Source organism: Coregonus clupeaformis, chromosome 1, assembly GCF_020615455.1.
Source record: "Coregonus clupeaformis isolate EN_2021a chromosome 1, ASM2061545v1, whole genome shotgun sequence".
NCBI classification, from domain to species: Eukaryota; Metazoa; Chordata; class Actinopteri; order Salmoniformes; family Salmonidae; genus Coregonus; species Coregonus clupeaformis.
This window is the reverse complement of record NC_059192.1, coordinates 89745476-89768305: the sequence shown is the minus strand read 5'-3', so window position 1 is coordinate 89768305 and position 22830 is coordinate 89745476. Positions and strand designations below refer to the sequence as shown.

The following is a 22830-nucleotide window of genomic DNA, read 5'->3' as shown; positions in this document are numbered from 1 at the left end:
AGACGCCATCAAGTCATGTAGCTAGATTAAAGACATAAAGTAATGTAGCTAGACTGGAGACACCATCAAGTCATGTAGCTAGACTGGAGACACCATCAAGTCATGTAGCTAGATTGAAGACACCATCAAGTCATGTAGCTAGATTAAAGACATAAAGTAATGTAGCTAGACTGAATCAACTTAGTCAGTGATGAATGTTGATTTGCTCTGTCGAACAGATATTATTACTGGTTGATAGCTGATATCGGTCCACCATTTCATCATGTACTAACGATGCTGTCTGGGGAGAGAACAACAGCCCTTGTATTGTATGGACAGGACCGTGTCCTACAGAAATCTAATCAATCTTATTTATATAATAATAATAATAATAATAATAATATGCCATTTAGCAGACGCTTTTATGCAAAGCGACTTACAGTCATGTGCGCATACATTTTTACGTATGGGTGGTCCCGGGGATCGAACCCACTATCCTGGCGTTACAAGCGCCGTGCTCTACCGATTGAGCTACAGAGGACAAACCGCTCCTGAGAGAGTGAATTATTTAATGAGTTCTCTTTAGTCTGAAACCTGAGCGTAATTAAATTGCAATAAAATAACATTAGGGCTGACAGGGCTATTAGGAAGTTGTAATTTACTGCTCTTTGGGGTTCCTGTCCGGGGCTTCTACTGCGACTAACACCCCTCACCTCCCAGACTCAGAAAACCAAGGAAATGTCTGCCATCTAGTGGCTGAAAAACAGACTTGCTAGGAGTTAGGCTTTGCGTGGGGCGTTGATACCTTCGCTGTAGCCTTGGAAGCACAGGCTTTGCTCACTTCGAAAACGAGATTTAGAAGGACAGCTTCACAATAATACCCTTAAAGCTGCAATAAGACGCAAGATCATTAAAACACTTATTTAATATTTATTAGTATTGTCCAAAGAAGTTCATGTAGACAATCTCTTTTTAGTTCTGTGAAACTAATTCCCCAGACATCTTTAAAATAAAGTAGAATGCTGAAAGAAAGAAAGCTCTGACAGCGTGGACCTACTCCACCAATTAAACATGATTACCATGACAAAGTAGACCCCCAAAAAAACCCACCAAACAGGCTACACAACCACAGAAAGACTTCATCTAACGGAGGCACACAAGGTTTATTTCAGATCTTATGGTGTTACAAAATCCACACACACTATACTGGGATAAAAAGGCACTGATTTGTTGATTTGAAATGAGACCATTAAATCAGATAATAGTTCTACCAATACTGTGGTAATAACATGATGGATTCTTATTACTTTGAAAAGCTACTGAGGTGGAAGATTCTGAAAGAGCCATGGAAGTGGGGGAAAACAGTTGAAAACACTTAACAATACCAACGTTTCAATATCTACAGGTCTGGAAACAGTTGAAAACACTTAACAATACCAACACCAGAGCTACGTTTCAATATCTACAGGTCTGGAAACAGTTGAAAACAATTAACACTACCAACACCAGAGCTACGTTTCACTATCTACAGGTCTGGAAACAGTAACCATTAAATCTATCCATAGTGGAAAGCAACAGATGCATTGACTAACTGTTACACGGTTATGGAACATCCTCTAGTACTGCAGTCAGCTACACAGTGGTTTAAACATGAGCGCTACAGTATTGCTCAGTACACTCCCAAGGGCCGTATTCCGTCTGGGATCGCTGAAGCGGTACAGATTGCGTGATAGAAAATGTAGATTGAGTCGACATATGCAGAGTTTACAGTGAATGCATTCTCCACTAAACGGGGGAACATTGCCTTTAAATTTAAATCATGCTGGAGCGTTGAACTCCCGCGATACGGATTGAATTTAGGAGCCCTAAATCCCACAACAGTCCAACAACGAGTGATAAAACCAAATGGGTCACAAAGAGGAGTGTGTAACGGTCAGTCTCCATGATGGGGATCCAGCCAGGTCAGTCTCCATGATGGGGATCCAGCCAGGTCAGTCTCCATGATGGGGATCCAGCCAGGTCAGTCTCCATGATGGGGATCCAGCCAGGTCAGTCTCCATGATGATGGGGATCCAGCCAGGTCTGTCTCCATGATGGGGATCCAGCCAGGTCAGTCTCCATGATGGGGATCCAGCCAGGTCAGTCTCCATGATGGGGATCCAGCCAGACCAGGTCAGGAGGTCAGGTCAGTCTCCATGATGGGGATCCAGCCAGGTCAGTCTCCATGATGGGGATCCAGCCAGGTCAGGCTCCATGATGGGGATCCAGCCAGGTCAGTCTCCATGATGGGGATCCAGCCAGGTCAGTCTCCATGATGGGGATCCAGCCAGGTCAGGCTCCATGATGGGGATCCAGCCAGGTCAGTCTCCATGATGGGGATCCAGCCAGGTCAGTCTCCATGATGGGGATCCAGCCAGACCAGGTCAGGAGGTCAGGTCAGTCTCCATGATGGGGATCCAGCCAGGTCAGTCTCCATGATGGGGATCCAGCCAGGTCAGTCTCCATGATGGGGATCCAGCCAGACCAGGTCAGGATGTCAGGTCAGTCTCCATGATGGGGATCCAGCCAGGTCAGTCTCCATGATGGGGATCCAGCCAGGTCGGTCTCCATGATGGGGATCCAGCCAGACCAGGTCAGGAGGTCAGTAGTCATACTCCTTGTCTATAAACTTGGCCATGGTGGACAGCTGGATGTTGGTTGTGCCCTCATAAATGGTACCTGTATAGTTACAAACATGGAAAAACAGCTTATGACAATTACACCATCCTGGAATAGGAGATTATAGATTACATGTTATTAGCGATGTCCACAAATTCCACCAAGAATGAAAATTGAGTTTTCCTAAAAATCAGTGGGTACTGGACAAAGGAGAAACAGTTAACTTAAGACTGTCTAACTGCAACTCGATCTGCCAAAATCTCTGCCGTCAACAGCCAAAGTGGAACCAACCGATGAAAGCAAAAGTGTCATTGTGTGGTAAAAGCTTCCTGGGTCGTACCCTGGTTGAATGGCCCTCTGTCTCTCTCTGGGTGCGTCCCAACTGCAACCCTATCCTCCATACAGTGCACTACTTTAGACCGGTGCTGCGGTCAAAACAAATGCACTAAATATGGTTTAAGATGCCATTTTGGACGCAGCCTCTCTCTCCTCGCACACCAAGGTCAGATCAGACAGAGGAATTCCTATAGGGTCAGATTACCACGCCTCCTGTGTAGCACAGCACCACCCCCTCCCCACTCCACCTTGCTGAGGCCCAATAACTAGCTAGCTAACTGGAGTCATGACCTTCCTAAACACCACCCCCTCCCCACTCCACCTTGCTGAGGCCCAATAACTAGCTAGCTAACTGGAGTCATGACGTTCCTAAACACCACCCCCTCCCCACTCCACCTTGCTGAGGCCCAATAACTAGCTAGCTAACTGGAGTCATGACGTTCCTAAACACCACCCCCTCCCCACTCCACCTTTGCTGAGGCCCAATAACTAGCTAGCTAACTGGAGTCATGACGTTCCTAAACACCACCCCCTCCCCACTCCACCTTGCTGAGGCCCAATAACTAGCTAGCTAACTGGAGTCATGACGTTCCTAAACACCACCCCATCCCCAACCCACCTTGCTGAGGCCCAATAACTAGCTAGCTAACTGGAGTCATGACGTTCCTAAACACCACCCCCTCCCCACTCCACCTTTGCTGAGGCCCAATAACTAGCTAGCTAACTGGAGTCATGACCTTCCTAAACACCACCCCCTCCCCACTCCACCTTGCTGAGGCCCAATAACTAGCTAGCTAACTGGAGTCATGACCTTCCTAAACACCACCCCCCTCCCCACTCCACCTTGCTGAGGCCCAATAACTAGCTAGCTAACTGGAGTCATGACCTTCCTAAACACCACCCCCTCCCCACTCCACCTTTGCTGAGGCCCAATAACTAGCTAGCTAACTGGAATTATGACGTTCCTAAACACCACCCCCTCCCCACTCCACCTTGCTGAGGCCCAATAACTAGCTAGCTAACTGGAGTCATGACCTTCCTAAACACCACCCCCCTCCCCACTCCACCTTGCTGAGGCCCAATAACTAGCTAGCTAACTGGAGTCATGACCTTCCTAAACACCACCCCCTCCCCACTCCACCTTGCTGAGGCCCAATAACTAGCTAGCTAACTGGAGTCATGACCTTCCTAAACACCACCCCCTCCCCACTCCACCTTGCTGAGGCCCAATAACTAGCTAGCTAACTGGAGTCATGACCTTCCTAAACACCACCCCCTCCCCCACTCCACCTTTGCTGAGGCCCAATAACTAGCTAGCTAACTGGAGTCATGACCTTCCTAAACACCACCCCCTCTCCACTCCACCTTGCTGAGGCCCAATAACTAGCTAGCTAACTGGAGTCATGACGTTCCTAAACACCACCCACTCCCCACTCCACCTTGCTGAGGCCCAATAACTAGCTAGCTAACTGGAGTCATGACGTTCCTAAACACCACCCCCTCCCCACTCCACCTTGCTGAGGCCCAATAACTAGCTAGCTAACTGGAGTCATGACCTTCCTAAACACCACCCCCTCCCCTCTCCACCTTGCTGAGGCCCAATAACTAGCTAGCTAACTGGAGTCATGACGTTCCTAAACACCACCCCATCTCCACTCCACCTTGCTGAGGCCCAATAACTAGCTAGCTAACTGGAGTCATGACCTTCCTAAACACCACCCCCTCCCCACTCCACCTTGCTGAGGCCCAATAACTAGCTAGCTAACTGGAGTCATGACCTTCCTAAACACCACCCCCTCCCCACTCCACCTTGCTGAGGCCCAATAACTAGCTAGCTAACTGGAGTCATGACCTTCCTAAACACCACCCCCCCCCACTCCACCTTGCTGAGGCCCAATAACTAGCTAGCTAACTGGAGTCATGACCTTCCTAAACACCACCCCCCTCCCCACTCCACCTTGCTGAGGCCCAATAACTAGCTAGCTAACTGGAATTATGACGTTCCTAAACACCACCCCCTCCCCACTCCACCTTGCTGAGGCCCAATATCTAGCTAGCTAACTGGAGTCATGACCTTCCTAAACACCACCCCCTCCCCACTCCACCTTGCTGAGGCCCAATAACTAGCTAGCTAACTGGAGTCATGACCTTCCTAAACACCACCCCCTCCCCACTCCACCTTGCTGAGGCCCAATAACTAGCTAGCTAACTGGAGTCATGACCTTCCTAAACACCACCCCCTCCCCACTCCACCTTGCTGAGGCCCAATAACTAGCTAGCTAACTGGAATTATGACGTTCCTAAACATCACCCCCTCCCCCACTCCACCTTGCTGAGGCCCAATAACTAGCTAGCTAACTGGAGTCATGACCTTCCTAAACACCACCCTCCCCACTCCACCTTGCTGAGGCCCAATAACTAGCTAGCTAACTGGAGTCATGACCTTCCTAAACACCACCCCCTCCCCACTCCACCTTGCTGAGGCCCAATAACTAGCTAGCTAACTGGAGTCATGACGTTCCTAAACACCACCCCTCCCCACTCCACCTTGCTGAGGCCCAATAACTAGCTAGCTAACTGGAGTCATGACCTTCCTAAACACCACCCCCTCCCCACTCCACCTTGCTGAGGCCCAATAACTAGCTAGCTAACTGGAATTATGACCTTCCTAAACACCACCCCCTCCCCACTCCACCTTGCTGAGGCCCAATAACTAGCTAGCTAACTGGAGTCATGACCTTCCTAAACACCACCCCCTCCCCACTCCACCTTCGCTGAGGCCCAATAACTAGCTAGCTAACTGGAGTCATGACCTTCCTAAACACCACCCCCTCCCCACTCCACCTTGCTGAGGCCCAATAACTAGCTAGCTAACTGGAATTATGACGTTCCTAAACACCACCCCCTCCCCACTCCACCTTGCTGAGGCCCAATAACTAGCTAGCTAACTGGAGTCATGACCTTCCTAAACACCACCCCCCCCCACTCCACCTTTGCTGAGGCCCAATAACTAGCTAGCTAACTGGAATTATGACGTTCCTAAACACCACCCCCTCCCCACTCCACCTTGCTGAGACCCAATAACTAGCTAGCTAACTGGAGTCATGACCTTCCTAAACACCACCCCCTCCCCACTCCACCTTGCTGAGGCCCAATAACTAGCTAGCTAACTGGAGTCATGACCTTCCTAAACACCACCCCCTCCCCTCTCCACCTTGCTGAGGCCCAATAACTAGCTAGTAACTGGAGTCATGACCTTCCTAAACACCACCCCCTCCCCACTCCACCTTGCTGAGGCCCAATAACTAGCTAGCTAACTGGAGTCATGACCTTCCTAAACACCACCCCCTCCCCACTCCACCTTGCTGAGGCCCAATAACTAGCTAGCTAACTGGAGTCATGACGTTCCTAAACACCACCCCCTCCCCACTCGACCTTTGCTGAGGCCCAATAACTAGCTAGCTAACTGGAGTCATGACGTTCCTAAACACGACCTCACAGAGTCATGTTACCCCCGGGTTGCATAGCAACAGTACAGGATCGCTTTGGAAGTAGCCATGGAAACGTACCTATTTTACAATCTCTGTAGTATTTCTCAATAGGGTAGTCTTTGGTGAAGCCTACCCCTCCCATCCACTCTATGCATTTTGATGTGGTCAACGTTGCGACCTAATTCATGGAGGAAGGAACAATAAAACATATTGTTAAACACAAATACTGTGATGCTGTTGTATGAAATAGTTGGATTTGCACCATTCATTCCCTCTATTAGAAGACAGCAGGGTTCTGACACAGGACCAGTCTAGTGATTATACTCCTACTCTGAGAATATGGGCCTACTTCTCTACATTCAGCTCACCTCTGAGGTGAAGTACTTGGCCATGCAGGCCTCCTTGATGAAGGGTCTTCCTGCCTCCTTCAGCCGGGCAGCGTTGTAGGTCAGCAGCCTGGCAGCCTCTATCTGGGTGGCTACATGGGCAATCTGGTGCTGCATGGCCTGCAACACATTATAGAACATCCTTTAGATGTGGGCTATCTGGTGCTGCAACACATTACAGAACATCCTTTAGATGTGGGCAATCTGGTGCTGCATGGCCTGCAACACATTATAGAACATCCTTTAGATGTGGGCTATCTGGTGCTGCAACACATTACAGAACATCCTTTAGATGTGGGCAATCTGGTGCTGCATGGCCTGCAACACATTATAGAACATCCTTTAGATGTGGGCTATCTGGTGCTGCAACACATTACAGAACATCCTTTAGATGTGGGCAATCTGGTGCTGCATGGCCTGCAACACATTATAGAACATCCTTTAGATGTGGGCTATCTGGTGCTGCAACACATTATAGAACATCCTTTAGATGTGGGCTATCTGGTGCTGCAACACATTATAGAACATCCTTTAGATGTGGGCAATCTGGTGCTGCATGGCCTGCAACACATTATAGAACATCCTTTAGATGTGGGCAATCTGGTGCTGCATGGCCTGCAACACATTATAGAACATCCTTTAGATGTGGGCTATCTGGTGCTGCATGGCCTGCAACACATTATAGAACATCCTTTAGATGTGGGCTATCCGGTGCTGCGTGGCCTGCAACACATTATAGAACATCCTTTAGATGTGGGCAATCTGGTGCTGCATGGCCTGCAACACATTATAGAACATCCTTTAGATGTGGGCTATCTGGTGCTGCATGGCCTGCAACACATTACAGAACATCCTTTAGATGTGGGCTATCCGGTGCTGCGTGGCCTGCAACACATTATAGAACATCCTTTAGATGTGGGCAATCTGGTGCTGCGTGGCCTGCAACACATTATAGAACATCCTTTAGATGTGGGCAATCTGGTGCTGCATGGCCTGCAACACATTATAGAACATCCTTTAGATGTGGGCTATCCGGTGCTGCGTGGCCTGCAACACATTATAGAACATCCTTTAGATGTGGGCAATCTGGTGCTGCATGGCCTGCAACACATTATAGAACATCCTTTAGATGTGGGCTATCCGGTGCTGCGTGGCCTGCAACACATTATAGAACATCCTTTAGATGTGGGCAATCTGGTGCTGCATGGCCTGCAACACATTATAGAACATCCTTTAGATGTGGGCTATCCGGTGCTGCGTGGCCTGCAACACATTATAGAACATCCTTTAGATGTGGGCAATCTGGTGCTGCATGGCCTGCAACACATTATAGAACATCCTTTAGATGTGGGCTATCTGGTGCTGTGTGGCCTGCAACACATTATAGAACATCCTTTTAGATGTGGGCTATCCGGTGCTGCAACACATTATAGAACATCCTTTAGATGTGGGCAATCTGGTGCTGCATGGCCTGCAACACATTATAGAACATCCTTTTAGATGTGGGCTATCCGGTGCTGCAACACATTATAGAACATCCTTTAGATGTGGGCTATCCGGTGCTGCATGGCCTGCAACGCATTATAGAACATCCTTTAGATGTGGGCAATCTGGTGCTGCGTGGCCTGCAACACATTATAGAACATCCTTTAGATGTGGGCTATCCGGTGCTGCGTGGCCTGCAACACATTATAGAACATCCTGTAGATGTGGGCTATCCGGTGCTGCGTGGCCTGCAACACATTATAGAACATCCTTTAGATGTGGGCTATCTGGTGCTGCAACACATTATAGAACATCCTTTAGATGTGGGCTATCTGGTGCTGCAACACATTATAGAACATCCTTTAGATGTGGGCTATCCGGTGCTGCGTGGCCTGCAACACATTATAGAACATCCTTTAGATGTGGGCAATCTGGTGCTGCGTGGCCTGCAACACATTATAGAACATCCTTTAGATGTGGGCTATCCGGTGCTGCGTGGCCTGCAACACATTATAGAACATCCTTTAGATGTGGGCTATCTGGTGCTGCAACACATTATAGAACATCCTTTAGATGTGGGCTATCCGGTGCTGTGTGGCCTGCAACACATTATAGAACATCCTTTAGATGTGGGCAATCTGGTGCTGCATGGCCTGCAACACATTATAGAACATCCTTTAGATGTGGGCTATCCGGTGCTGCGTGGCCTGCAACACATTATAGAACATCCTTTAGATGTGGGCAATCTGGTGCTGCATGGCCTGCAACACATTATAGAACATCCTTTAGATGTGGGCTATCCGGTGCTGCGTGGCCTGCAACACATTATAGAACATCCTTTAGATGTGGGCAATCTGGTGCTGCATGGCCTGCAACACATTATAGAACATCCTTTAGATGTGGGCTATCCGGTGCTGCGTGGCCTGCAACACATTATAGAACATCCTTTAGATGTGGGCAATCTGGTGCTGCATGGCCTGCAACACATTATAGAACATCCCTTTAGATGTGGGCTATCCGGTGCTGCGTGGCCTGCAACACATTATAGAACATCCTTTAGATGTGGGCAATCTGGTGCTGCATGGCCTGCAACACATTATAGAACATCCTTTAGATGTGGGCTATCCGGTGCTGCGTGGCCTGCAACACATTATAGAACATCCTTTAGATGTGGGCAATCTGGTGCTGCATGGCCTGCAACACATTATAGAACATCCTTTAGATGTGGGCTATCTGGTGCTGTGTGGCCTGCAACACATTATAGAACATCCTTTTAGATGTGGGCTATCCGGTGCTGCAACACATTATAGAACATCCTTTAGATGTGGGCAATCTGGTGCTGCATGGCCTGCAACACATTATAGAACATCCTTTTAGATGTGGGCTATCCGGTGCTGCAACACATTATAGAACATCCTTTAGATGTGGGCTATCCGGTGCTGCATGGCCTGCAACGCATTATAGAACATCCTTTAGATGTGGGCAATCTGGTGCTGCGTGGCCTGCAACACATTATAGAACATCCTTTAGATGTGGGCTATCCGGTGCTGCGTGGCCTGCAACACATTATAGAACATCCTGTAGATGTGGGCTATCCGGTGCTGCGTGGCCTGCAACACATTATAGAACATCCTTTAGATGTGGGCTATCTGGTGCTGCAACACATTATAGAACATCCTTTAGATGTGGGCTATCTGGTGCTGCAACACATTATAGAACATCCTTTAGATGTGGGCTATCCGGTGCTGCGTGGCCTGCAACACATTATAGAACATCCTTTAGATGTGGGCAATCTGGTGCTGCGTGGCCTGCAACACATTATAGAACATCCTTTAGATGTGGGCTATTCGGTGCTGGCGTGGCCTGCAACACATTATAGAACATCCTTTAGATGTGGGCTATCTGGTGCTGCAACACATTATAGAACATCCTTTAGATGTGGGCTATCCGGTGCTGTGTGGCCTGCAACACATTATAGAACATCCTTTAGATGTGGGCAATCTGGTGCTGCATGGCCTGCAACACATTATAGAACATCCTTTAGATGTGGGCTATCCGGTGCTGCGTGGCCTGCAACACATTATAGAACATCCTTTAGATGTGGGCAATCTGGTGCTGCATGGCCTGCAACACATTATAGAACATCCTTTAGATGTGGGCTATCCGGTGCTGCGTGGCCTGCAACACATTATAGAACATCCTTTAGATGTGGGCAATCTGGTGCTGCATGGCCTGCAACACATTATAGAACATCCTTTAGATGTGGGCTATCTGGTGCTGTGTGGCCTGCAACACATTATAGAACATCCTTTTAGATGTGGGCTATCCGGTGCTGCAACACATTATAGAACATCCTTTAGATGTGGGCAATCTGGTGCTGCATGGCCTGCAACACATTATAGAACATCCTTTTAGATGTGGGCTATCCGGTGCTGCAACACATTATAGAACATCCTTTAGATGTGGGCTATCCGGTGCTGCATGGCCTGCAACGCATTATAGAACATCCTTTAGATGTGGGCAATCTGGTGCTGCGTGGCCTGCAACACATTATAGAACATCCTTTAGATGTGGGCTATCCGGTGCTGCGTGGCCTGCAACACATTATAGAACATCCTTTAGATGTGGGCAATCTGGTGCTGCGTGGCCTGCAACACATTATAGAACATCCTGTAGATGTGGGCTATCCGGTGCTGCGTGGCCTGCAACACATTATAGAACATCCTTTAGATGTGGGCTATCTGGTGCTGCAACACATTATAGAACATCCTTTAGATGTGGGCTATCTGGTGCTGCAATACATTATAGAACATCCTTTAGATGTGGGCTATCCGGTGCTGCGTGGCCTGCAACACATTATAGAACATCCTTTAGATGTGGGAAATCTGGTGCTGCGTGGCCTGCAACACATTATAGAACATCCTTTAGATGTGGGCTATCCGGTGCTGCGTGGCCTGCAACACATTATAGAACATCCTTTAGATGTGGGCTATCTGGTGCTGCAACACATTATAGAACATCCTTTAGATGTGGGCTATCTGGTGCTGCAACACATTATAGAACATCCTTTAGATGTGGGCTATCTGGTGCTGCAACATATTATAGAACATCCTTTAGATGTGGGCTATCCGGTGCCGCGTGGCCTGTAACACATTATAGAACATCCTTTAGATGTGGGGTATCCGGTGCTGCGTGGCCTGCAACACATTATAGAACATCCTTTAGATGTGGGCTATCCGGTGCTGCATGGCCTGCAACACATTATAGAACATCCTTTAGATGTGGGCTATCCGGTGCTGCAACACATTATAGAACATCCTTTAGATGTGGGCTATCTGGTGCTGCAACACATTATAGAACATCCTTTAGATGTGGGCTATCCGGTGCTGCGTGGCCTGCAACACATTATAGAACATCCTTTAGATGTGGGCTATCCGGTGCTGCGTGGCCTGCAACACATTATAGAACATCCTTTAGATGTGGGCTATCCGGTGCTGCGTGGCCTGCAACACATTATAGAACATCCTTTAGATGTGGGCTATCCGGTGCTGCAACACATTATAGAACATCCTTTAGATGTGGGCTATCCGGTGCTGCATGGCCTGCAACACATTATAGAACATCCTTTAGATGTGGGCTATCCAGTGCTGCGTGGCCTGCAACACATTATAGAACATCCTTTAGATGTGGGCTATCCGGTGCTGCATGGCCTGCAACACATTATAGAACATCCTTTAGATGTGGGCTATCCGGTGCTGCATGGCCTGCAACACATTATAGAACATCCTTTAGATGTGGGCTATCTGGTGCTGCAACACATTATAGAACATCCTTTAGATGTGGGCTATCCGGTGCTGCATGGCCTGCAACACATTATAGAACATCCTTTAGATGTGGGCTATCCAGTGCTGCGTGGCCTGCAACACATTATAGAACATCCTTTAGATGTGGGCTATCTGGTGCTGCAACACATTATAGAACATCCTTTAGATGTGGGCTATCCGGTGCTGCGTGGCCTGTAACACATTATAGAACATCCTTTAGATGTGGGCTATCTGGTGCTGCAACAGATTATAGAACATCCTTTAGATGTGGGCTATCCGGTGCTGCGTGGCCTGCAACACATTATAGAACATCCTTTAGATGTGGGCAATCTGGTGCTGCGTGGCCTGCAACACATTATAGAACATCCTTTAGATGTGGGCTATCTGGTGCTGCGTGGCCTGCAACACATTACAGAACATCCTTTAGATGTGGGCAATCTGGTGCTGCAACACATTATAGAACATCCTTTAGATGTGGGCTATCCAGTGCTGCGTGGCCTGCAACACATTATAGAACATCCTTTAGATGTGGGCTATCTGGTGCTGCAACACATTATAGAACATCCTTTTAGATGTGGGCTATCTGGTGCTGCAACACATTATAGAACATCCTTTAGATGTGGGCTATCTGGTGCTGCAACACATTATAGAACATCCTTTAGATGTGGGCTATCTGGTGCTGCATGGCCTGCAACACATTATAGAACATCCTTTAGATGTGGGCTATCCAGTGCTGCGTGGCCTGCAACACATTATAGAACATCCTTTAGATGTGGGCTATCCGGTGCTGCGTGGCCTGTAACACATTATATAAGCATCATGCTCAGTTGGTAGAGCATGGTGCTTGCAATGCCAGGGCCATGGGTTCGATACCCGCTGGGGCCAGCCAGGCTAAAATGTATGCAGGCATGACTGTAAGTGGCTTTGGATAAAAGCGTCCGCTAAATGGCCTCTATTATTATATTAAAACAGAGCACAATGGAGGCTTTTAAAATAAGCACAAAGATTAGTTTTATAAAAGCCAGTAAGCCACACACTGGTAATAGCAGCAACGCCTACAAGTGCGGAAACATGAATGTGACGACCGAGAAATTGATAAAATGTTTTAATGAATATGTTTTACCTGGAAGTCGAAGATGCGTTTGCCAAACTGAACCCTCTGTCTGGTGTAGGGAACCGCCTGGTCGAAGCAGCCCTGAGCCAATCCCAGCATCTGGGCAGCGATCCCAATCCTGCCTTCATTCAGCATGCCGATGGCGTACTTGTATCCGTGGCCGATCTGACCCAAGATGTTCTTCTCAGGAACCTTCAACAAATCAGAATCACCTTTATTTGCAAAGTACATTTCCACATACCCAGAATTTGAAGTGTTGGTGCCAGCAATAGAAAAAATATTAGGGCTGTCCCAAACTAAAAAAAAACAACCTTGGTTGACCAATAGTCCGCTGTTCTTTCGAACAATCCATTGGTTGAAATGTGAAAACGTGTATTTTTTTTTCATATATAGTCACACCCCTTCTGTTTTAATAAAATCAACTATCTGCACTGAGTTTGTCTGATGCTTTAAGCGCTCCGTTTGATGAAATAATTAAAAAGACACACAGATGACTGAAGCGGGAGCCTGACGGACCACCGCGCTGTGTAAAACCATAAAAGGTAGCGAGTGCCTGTGTGACTGGAGCACGTTGTCTCGCTCTCCTCCCTGCTGCAGCGACCAGGCGCCACAATAGAGTTTATCACCGTGGTTCCTCCCTGCTGCAGCGGCCAGGCGCCACTATAGAGTTTATCACCGTGGTTCCTCCCTGCTGCAGCGACCAGGCGCCACTATAGAGTTTATCACCGTGGTTCCTCCCTTCTGCAGCGACCAGGCGCCACAATAGAGTTTATCGCCGTGGTTCCTCCCTGCTGCAGCGGCCAGGCACCACTATAGAGTTTATCACCGTGGTGCCTCCCTGCTGCAGCGACCAGGCACCACTATAGAGTTTATCACCGTGGTTCCTCCCTGCTGCAGCGACCAGGCAACACTATAGAGTTTATCACCGTGGTGCCTCCCTGCTGCAGCGGCCAGGCGCCACTATAGAGTTTATCACCGTGGTGCCTCCCTGCTGCAGCGGCCAGGCACCACTATAGAGTTTATCACCGTGGTTCCTCCCTGCTGCAGCGACCAGGCGCCACTATAGAGTTTATCACCGTGGTGCTGAAGCTGCAACATCATTACAGCCATTTCTAGGTTTCTTACTTGTTGTTTCTCTGACTGAGAAGTTATGTTACTAAATCCGTCATTGGCCGTCTAAATCCGTCTACTCCCTCAACCCTTGTTCTCTTTACGTGACCAACAGGGCCTGACTAAATCCGTCTACTCCCTCAACCCTTGCTCTCTTTACGTGACCAATAGGGCCTGACCTATAGCCGATCATAAAATCACTATAAGTTGGTTGTAACAAACTCCGAACACCCCGACACATTGACAGCAAAATGGAGGATGTGAATAATAAACTTGAAAACGGGGGAATGTTTACTGGTTGCTCAGGAGGGAAAGGGGAAGTCAGATCTGATTTAGTTGAGGAAACTACTGGAGATCAAGAAAAAGGCCCAACAGGTTAGATTACAATATTATTATTATTATTATTATTATTATTATTATCTGACCATTTGGAACACTGTCAACAACACTAACACAATAAGCTACCAGAGAGTCTGTTCTAATGGAATTGTTTTTGTAAAAGCCTTTATTACTAAAACATTGCTGACATATTGCAGTTTCATTATTCAAGGCTCCCTTTGTTATTTCATTTAAAAACTACAATGCTTGATTGCATTTCTAAAGCATGAATGACTCGTATGTTGGGATGACATGAACAAATTAATGATTGATACAGTAGCCCATATATATATATATATATATATGTGGGGAGAACAAGTATTTGATACACTGCCGATTTTGCAGGTTTTCCTACTTACAAAGCATGTAGAGGTCTGTAATTTTTATCATAGGTACACTTCAACTGTGAGAGACGGAATCTAAAACAAAAATCCAGAAAATCACATTGTATGATTTTTAAGTAATTAATTTGCATTTTATTGCATGACATAAGTATTTGATACATCAGAAAAGCAGAACTTAATATTTGGTACAGAAACCTTTGTTTGCAATTACAGAGATCATACGTTTCCTGTAGGTCTTGACCAGGTTTGCACACACTGCAGCAGGGATTTTGGCCCACTCCTCCATACAGACCTTGTCCAGATCCTTCAGGTTTCGGGGCTGTCGCTGGGCAATACGGACTTTCAGCTCCCTCCAAAGATTTTCTATTGGGTTCAGGTCTGGAGACTGGCTAGGCCACTTCAGGACCTTGAGATGCTTCTTACGGAGCCACTCCTTAGTTGCCCTGGCTGTGTGTTTCGGGTCGTGGTCATGCTGGAAGACCCAGCCATGACCCATCTTCAATGCTCTTACTGAGGGAAGGAGGTTGTTGGCCAAGATCTCGCGATACATGGCCCCATCCATCCTCCCCTCAATACGGTGCAGTCGTCATGTCCCCTTTGCAGAAAAGCATACCCAAAGAATGATGTTTCCACCTCCATGCTTCACGGTTGGGATGGTGTTCTTGGGGTTGTACTCATCCTTCTTCTTCCTCCAAACACGGCGAGTGGAGTTTAGACCAAAAGCTCTATTTCTGTCTCATCAGACCACATGACCTTCTCCCATTCCTCCTCTGGATCATCCATATGGTCATTGGCAAACTTCAGACGGGCCTGGACATGCGCTGGCTTGAGCAGGGGGACCTTGCGTGCGCTGCAGGATTTTAATCCATGACGGCGTAGTGTGTTACTAATGGTTTTCTTTGAGACTGTGGACCCAGCTCTCTTCAGGTCATTGACCAGTTCCTGCCGTGTAGTTCTGGGCTGATTCCTCACCTTCCTCATGATCATTGATGCCCCACGAGGTGAGATCTTGCATGGAGCCCCAGACCGAGGGTGATTGACCGTCATCTTGAACTTCTTCCATTTTCTAATAATTGCGGCAACAGTTGTTGCCTTCTCACCAAGCTGCTTGCCTATTGTCCTGTAGCCCATCCCAGCCTTGTGCAGGTCTACAATTGTATCCCTGATGTCCTTACACAGCTCTCTGGTCTTGGCCATTGTGGAGAGGTTGGAGTCTGTTTGATTGAGTGTGTGGACAGGTGTCTTTTATACAGGTAACGAGTTCAAACAGGTGCAGTTAATACAGGTAATGAGTGGAGAACAGGAGGGCTTCTTAAAGAAAAACTAACAGGTCTGTGAGAGCCGGAATTCTTACTGGTTGGTAGGTGATCAAATACTTATGTCATGCAATAAAATGCAAATTAATTACTTAAAAATCATACAATGTGATTTTCTGGATTTTTGTTTTAGATTCCGTCTCTCACAGTTGAAGTGTACCTATGATAAAAATTACAGTCCTCTACATGCTTTGTAAGTAGGAAAACCTGCAAAATCGGCAGTGTATCAAATACTTGTTCTCCCCACTGTATATATATACACAGTGTACAACACATTAGGAACATTCCTGTCTCTTGCTGTATCATCAAAGTGAGTGTCCGAAATGGCTAATATATGAATGTTGTTATCTGATGTTAGTAAGTTATTGATTTCATGAACCTTATTTCTAAGGCTACATATATTAATATGGGCTATTTTCAAATGGCAGCAAACTGAAGCATATCAACATATCCCCATTTCCACAGTGAAGTTGATGAAATGCTGGCCTTATACACTTAGTGGACAAAACATTAGGAACACCCGCTCTTTCCATGACATAGACTGACCAGGTGAATCCAGGTGAAGCTATGATCCCTTATTGATGTCAATTGTTAAAATCACTTCAATCAGTGTAGATGAAGGGGAGGAGACAGGTTAAAGACAGATTTCTAAGCCTTGAGACATAGATTTTGTATGTGTGCCATTCAGAGGGTAAATGGGCAAGACAAAATATTTAAGTGCCTTTGAACAGGGTATGGTAGTAGGTGCCAGGCGCACCGGTTTGTGTCAAGAACTGCAACACTGATGGGTTTTTCACGCTCAACAGTTTCCCGTGTGTATCAACAATGGTCCACCACCCAAAGGACAATCAGCCAACTTGACACAACTGTGGGAAGCATTGGAGTCAACATGGGCCAGCATCCCTGTGGAACGCTTTCAACACCTTGTAGAGTCCATGCCCCGACGAATTGAGGCTGTTCTGAGTGCAAAAGGGGGGGGGGTGCAATTCAATACTAGAGAGGTGTTCCTAATGTTTTGTCCACTCAGTGTAAGCCTAGATTAGTTACGGTATTAAGACTAAACAGGACGCCCTCTTAGGCCTACAGACAGCTCCATGGTGGTTATACAAGGCTGCTGTACTAAGACTACTAATGATAACGACATGACTTACTATAATGATGATCGTCATCATAACAATAAGAAGGAGATCTAGGAGGGTATAGGAGCGAGAGCTGCCTGACAAACAGGTGCTGTTCAATTAATAATTTCTGACCATTTGGAACAGTGTAAACACTAAATAAATGATAAGTAATCCCAGAGAGTCTATTCTAATAAAGCCTTTATTAGAGCATAATATTACAGAAGTTGTGAAATCGCTTTATCCTACATGTTGTGGTTGCGTGAGGCTTGGTGCTCACGGACTCAGTAGGCTATTAAACAAACACTGAAACAGGCAACAGAAGCAGGATCTGTCTTATTTCTGTAGATATGGATGATTTATAAAGCCAGGCCCATTTAACAGTTATTGATTATAGACCTAATTAGGGTTTCCTCCCTCTACACTTTTCTTAGACAATTAAGGCAAAGGGCTGTTCTAGTCTCCTCACTCCGCTGCTGCCTCCGCCACATTGTTCTCAACACCAATATGCTGGTTAACTTTGCACATAGCAACATGGTCTAGGGAAAGGCGCAAATTCAATGGCGCACTGAAGATCATGGTTCAGAATCGCGGACAGCGACAGCTATCCAACGAGGGAGAAAGCGTATTCGTTATAAAATAATATTTTTATTAGTGTTGCACCATCATTTTTACCTAATATAACCATATATAATTTCAGTATCACATCTTAGAGTGATGGACTACGCCATCCCCACGGCCTCCGCAATGGATTAGTCCACTCAGACAGACGCGAATCACACAGGTGTCTTGTATGCCAATAAAAAAATATATAAGAACTTGAGACTGCTCGACTAAAATAAATCTCTGTCGACCAACAGCCTACCGACAAGTCGACTAAATGGGGTTCTGCCTTACAAAATATATAGACAGAATATAAAATATGGATCCAATAAACATTTCCACTTCTAGAGAGTACAGACACACTTCCAGTTGAGGATATAAACAGCTAGAAGGTAGAGTCATTATTATATTGGTCATACTATATACATCCATTACCATTCTCCCATTAAAGGAACCTGCTTCTGATCTCATGGACAGGTTGGTGCATATCAGCTTCAACATTTCATGGCTGCTTGTTGGACTTACTGTCTATATTTGGACATATTTAAAAATGTGTGTGGTCCCTACCTTGACGTTATCCAGGTTGAAGAGGTCCCTACCTTGACGTTATCCAGGTTGAAGAGGTCCCTACCTTGATGTTATCCAGGTTGAAGAGGTCCCTACCTTGACGTTATCCAGGTTGAAGAGGTCCCTACCTTGACGTTATCCAGGTTGAAGAGGTCCCTACCTTGACGTTATCCAGGTTGAAGAGGTCCCTACCTTGATGTTATCCAGGTTGAAGAGGTCCCTACCTTGATGTTATCCAGGTTGAAGAGGTCCCTACCTTGACGTTATCCAGGTTGAAGAGGTCCCTACCTTGACGTTATCCAGGTTGAAGAGGTCCCTACCTTGATGTTATCCAGGTTGAAGAGGTCCCTACCTTGACGTTATCCAGGTTGAAGAGGTCCCTACCTTGATGTTATCCAGGTTGAAGAGGTCCCTACCTTGATGTTATCCAGGTTGAAGAGGTCCCTACCTTGATGTTATCCAGGTTGAAGAGGTCCCTACCTTGACGTTATCCAGGTTGAAGAGGTCCCTACCTTGACGTTATCCAGGTTGAAGAGGTCCCTACCTTGACGTTATCCAGGTTGAAGAGGTCCCTACCTTGATGTTATCCAGGTTGAAGAGGTCCCTACCTTGATGTTATCCAGGTTGAAGAGGTCCCTACCTTGATGTTATCCAGGTTGAGAGGACAGGTTGAAGAGGCTACCTACCTTGATGTTATCCAGGTTGAGAGGACAGGTTGAAGAGGCTACCTACCTTGATGTTATCCAGGTTGAGAGGACAGGTTGAAGAGGCTACCTACCTTGATGTTATCCAGGTTGAGAGGACAGGTTGAAGAGGCTACCTACCTTGATGTTATCCAGGTTGAGAGGACAGGTTGAAGAGGCTACCTACCTTGATGTTATCCAGGTTGAGAGGACAGGTTGAAGAGGCTACCTACCTTGATGTTATCCAGGTTGAGAGGACAGGTTGAAGAGGCTACCTACCTTGATGTTATCCAGGTTGAGAGGACAGGTTGAAGAGGCTCTCAGACCCAGTTTGTTCTCCTTCTTGCCGATCTGAAGCCCCTCTGCGTCTCTGTCCACGATGAAGCAGGTGATGCCTCTGTGACCCTGTCAACCAGGAGGAAGATACCGTCATTTCCTGTTTCATACAAATCAAATCAAACTTTATTTGGTCACAGACACAGGTTCCAGCAGGGTGTAAAACCAGGAAGGAGCTGCTTCCTAGGAGCTACCCCTCAACAGGACATATCAAACTCCCCTACAGCCAGTAGACAAACACTACCATAACTACCACATTTACATTTTACATTTTAGTAATTTAGCAGATGCTCTTATCCAGAGCGATTTACAGTTAGTGAATACATTATTATTTATTTTTTTCATACTGGCCCCCCGTGGGAATCGAACCCACAACCCTGGCGTTGCAAACGCCATGCTCTATCAACTGAGCTACATCCCTGCCGGCCATTCCCTCCCCTACCCTGGACGACGCTGGGCCAATTGTGCGCCGCCCATGAGTCTCCCGGTCGCGGCCGGCTGCGACAGAGCCTGGATTCGAACCAGGATCTCTAGTGGCACAGCTAGAGGCTGTGATGCAGTGCCTTAGACCACTGCGCCACTCAGGCTGGAAGGATTTGAAATAACTAAGTTACCCGACCATGAGGCCTGGAAATCAGGGTTACGTTCATTAGACATGAAACGGAAGAAGAAGAAAAAAAACTGTCCAAAACCGAGTGAACTATCTGAACTTGTCCAATAATAAATTACCGTTTTCATTTTCCGTTGCACAGCGTTTTTTAAATGTAACGGTATTCGGTGTGCCCTAATGAAGAAGACCCTGTTGTTGTTGTTGTTGTTGTTGTTGTGACTGGCGTGGGTTTGAACTCACAGCAGACGGGTCCACGTTGGCCATCACCAGAAACACCCCAGCATGCTCTGCATTACTGATCCACATCTTGGAACCATTGAGGAGGTAATAGTCCCCGTGTTTGTCAGCGCGCGTCTTCAGAGAGAAGGCATCGCTCCCCGACTCTGCTTCTGACAGGCAGAAACTACCAACCTACAGTACAGGACAACAGGCTATTAGTATCATTACATGGATGGGACACAGTGCCTTCAGAAAGTATTCATACCCCCTTTCACCAATGTTCCCTCAAATGTTTTGGGGCACTGAGCAAATTGTATGTCTTGTGAGCGGAAACTTGAACATTGTGAGAATTTTGTTCAACTTCCGGTGCGTGTTTCCAGTGAACACTGAGGCTGTATCCTGACAGTTTTAGACAGTAGCCAACAGGCTGTATCCTGACAGTTTTAGACAGTAGCCAACAGGCTGTATCCTGACAGTTTTAGACAGTAGCCAACAGGCTGTACCCTGACAGTTTTAGACAGTAGCCAACAGGCTGTACCCTGACAGTTTTAGACAGTAGCCAACAGGCTGTATCCTGACAGTTTTAGACAGTAGCCAACAGGCTGTATCCTGACAGTTTTAGACAGTAGCCAACAGGCTGTACCCTGACAGTTTTAGACAGTAGCCAACAGGCTGTATCCTGACAGTTTTAGACAGTAGCCAACAGGCTGTATCCTGACAGTTTTAGACAGTAGCCAACAGGCTGTATCCTGACAGTTTTAGACAGTAGCCAACAGGCTGTATCCTGACAGTTTTAGACAGTAGCCAACAGGCTGTATCCTGACAGTTTTAGACAGTAGCCAATAGGCTGTATCCTGACAGTAGCCAACAGGCTGTATCCTGACAGTTTTAGACAGTAGCCAACAGGCTGTATCCTGACAGTTTTAGACAGTAGCCAACAGGCTGTATCCTGACAGTTTTAGACAGTAGCCAACAGGCTGTATCCTGACAGTTTTAGACAGTAGCCAACAGGCTGTATCCTGACAGTTTTAGACAGTAGCCAACAGGCTGTATCCTGACAGTTTTAGACAGTAGCCAACAGGCTGTACCCTGACAGTTTTAGACAGTAGCCAACAGGCTGTATCCTGACAGTTTTAGACAGTAGCCAACAGGCTGTACCCTGACAGTTATAGACAGTAGCCAACAGGCTGTATCCTGACAGTTTTAGACAGTAGCCAACAGGCTGTATCCTGACAGTTTTAGACAGTAGCCAACAGGCTGTACCCTGACAGTTTTAGACAGTAGCCAACAGGCTGTATCCTGACAGTTTTAGACAGTTCGCTCTGATCGCTCTACATGATCAGAAGCTTCATTCAAACTTACTAGTACACCCTTTGTATGATAAATCAAAACACACAGGAAACATTTTATCCTCTCGGCTAGTGTTTTATATTCAAACTGTATTTAAACCAGGAAAGACCCATGAGGCTAGAAACCTGTTTAATAAAATCAATACAACAACATGCAATCTGTTAAGTCCCTCACCATGTCTGTTGACAGTCGGCTGAGGTACTGTTCTTTCTGGGCTGCGGTCCCCAGCTTGGCGAAGAGCGTGTTGATGAGGGTGTTCTGGATGTCACATAGCACGGCCACGGAGGCGTCCACCTTGGCCAGCTCCTCAATGACCAGGATGGAGGAGAAGAACGTGGAGCCGGTGCCTCCGTACTCTGGGTCGATCTCAATGCCCATCAGCTGGGAAGTTACATTTTACATTTTAGTCATTTAGCAGACGCTCTTATCCAGAGCGACTTACAGTTAGTGAGTGCATACATTATTTTTCTTTTCATACCGGCCCCCCGTGGGAATCGAACCCACAACCCTGGCGTTGCAAACGCCATGCTCTACCAACTGAGCTACATCCCTGCCGGCCATTCCCTCCCCTACCCTGGACGACGCTGGGCCAATTGTGCGCCGCCCCATGGGTCTCCCGGTCGCGGCCAGGCCTGGATTCGAACCAGGATCTCTAGTGGCACAGCTAGCACTGCGATGCAGTGCCTTAGACCACTGCGCCAGAAAGATCTGACAAATTCATGGAAAATACTCAAGTACGTACAACAGGGGAGTGTTCAGGAGGGCACACTGTAGCTAAACGCTTTAATACAGAATAAGAACGTTCATGTCCAGGTAGTCTCTCCCTGTTTTAGTCCATTTTCTTCTGTTTGGTGTCTAATGAACATGACGGAGGTTAGGGTTAGGGGCAATTCAACGATAACAGAAATTATGCTGAGATTTCC

At 46.9% G+C, this 22830-nt stretch overlaps 2 protein-coding genes across 2 annotated transcripts in view; one reads left to right on the top strand and one right to left on the bottom strand.

Moving 5' to 3' along the window:
- LOC121578357 (receptor-type tyrosine-protein phosphatase F) overlaps nucleotides 1-22830 on the top strand; it is a 231295-nt gene that overhangs the window by 182927 nt on the left and 25538 nt on the right. The window lies entirely within an intron of this gene.
- LOC121578415 (short/branched chain specific acyl-CoA dehydrogenase, mitochondrial) lies at nucleotides 887-22308 on the bottom strand. Its single transcript, XM_045223277.1, has 7 exons — nucleotides 22082-22308; nucleotides 20579-20749; nucleotides 19672-19797; nucleotides 13283-13465; nucleotides 6833-6970; nucleotides 6543-6642; nucleotides 887-2697 (listed from the first exon to the last, which is right to left on the bottom strand). The coding sequence occupies exons 1-7, from the start codon at nucleotides 22283-22285 to the stop codon at nucleotides 2621-2623; spliced, it is 999 nt and encodes a 332-aa protein (XP_045079212.1). The 5' UTR covers nucleotides 22286-22308; the 3' UTR covers nucleotides 887-2620.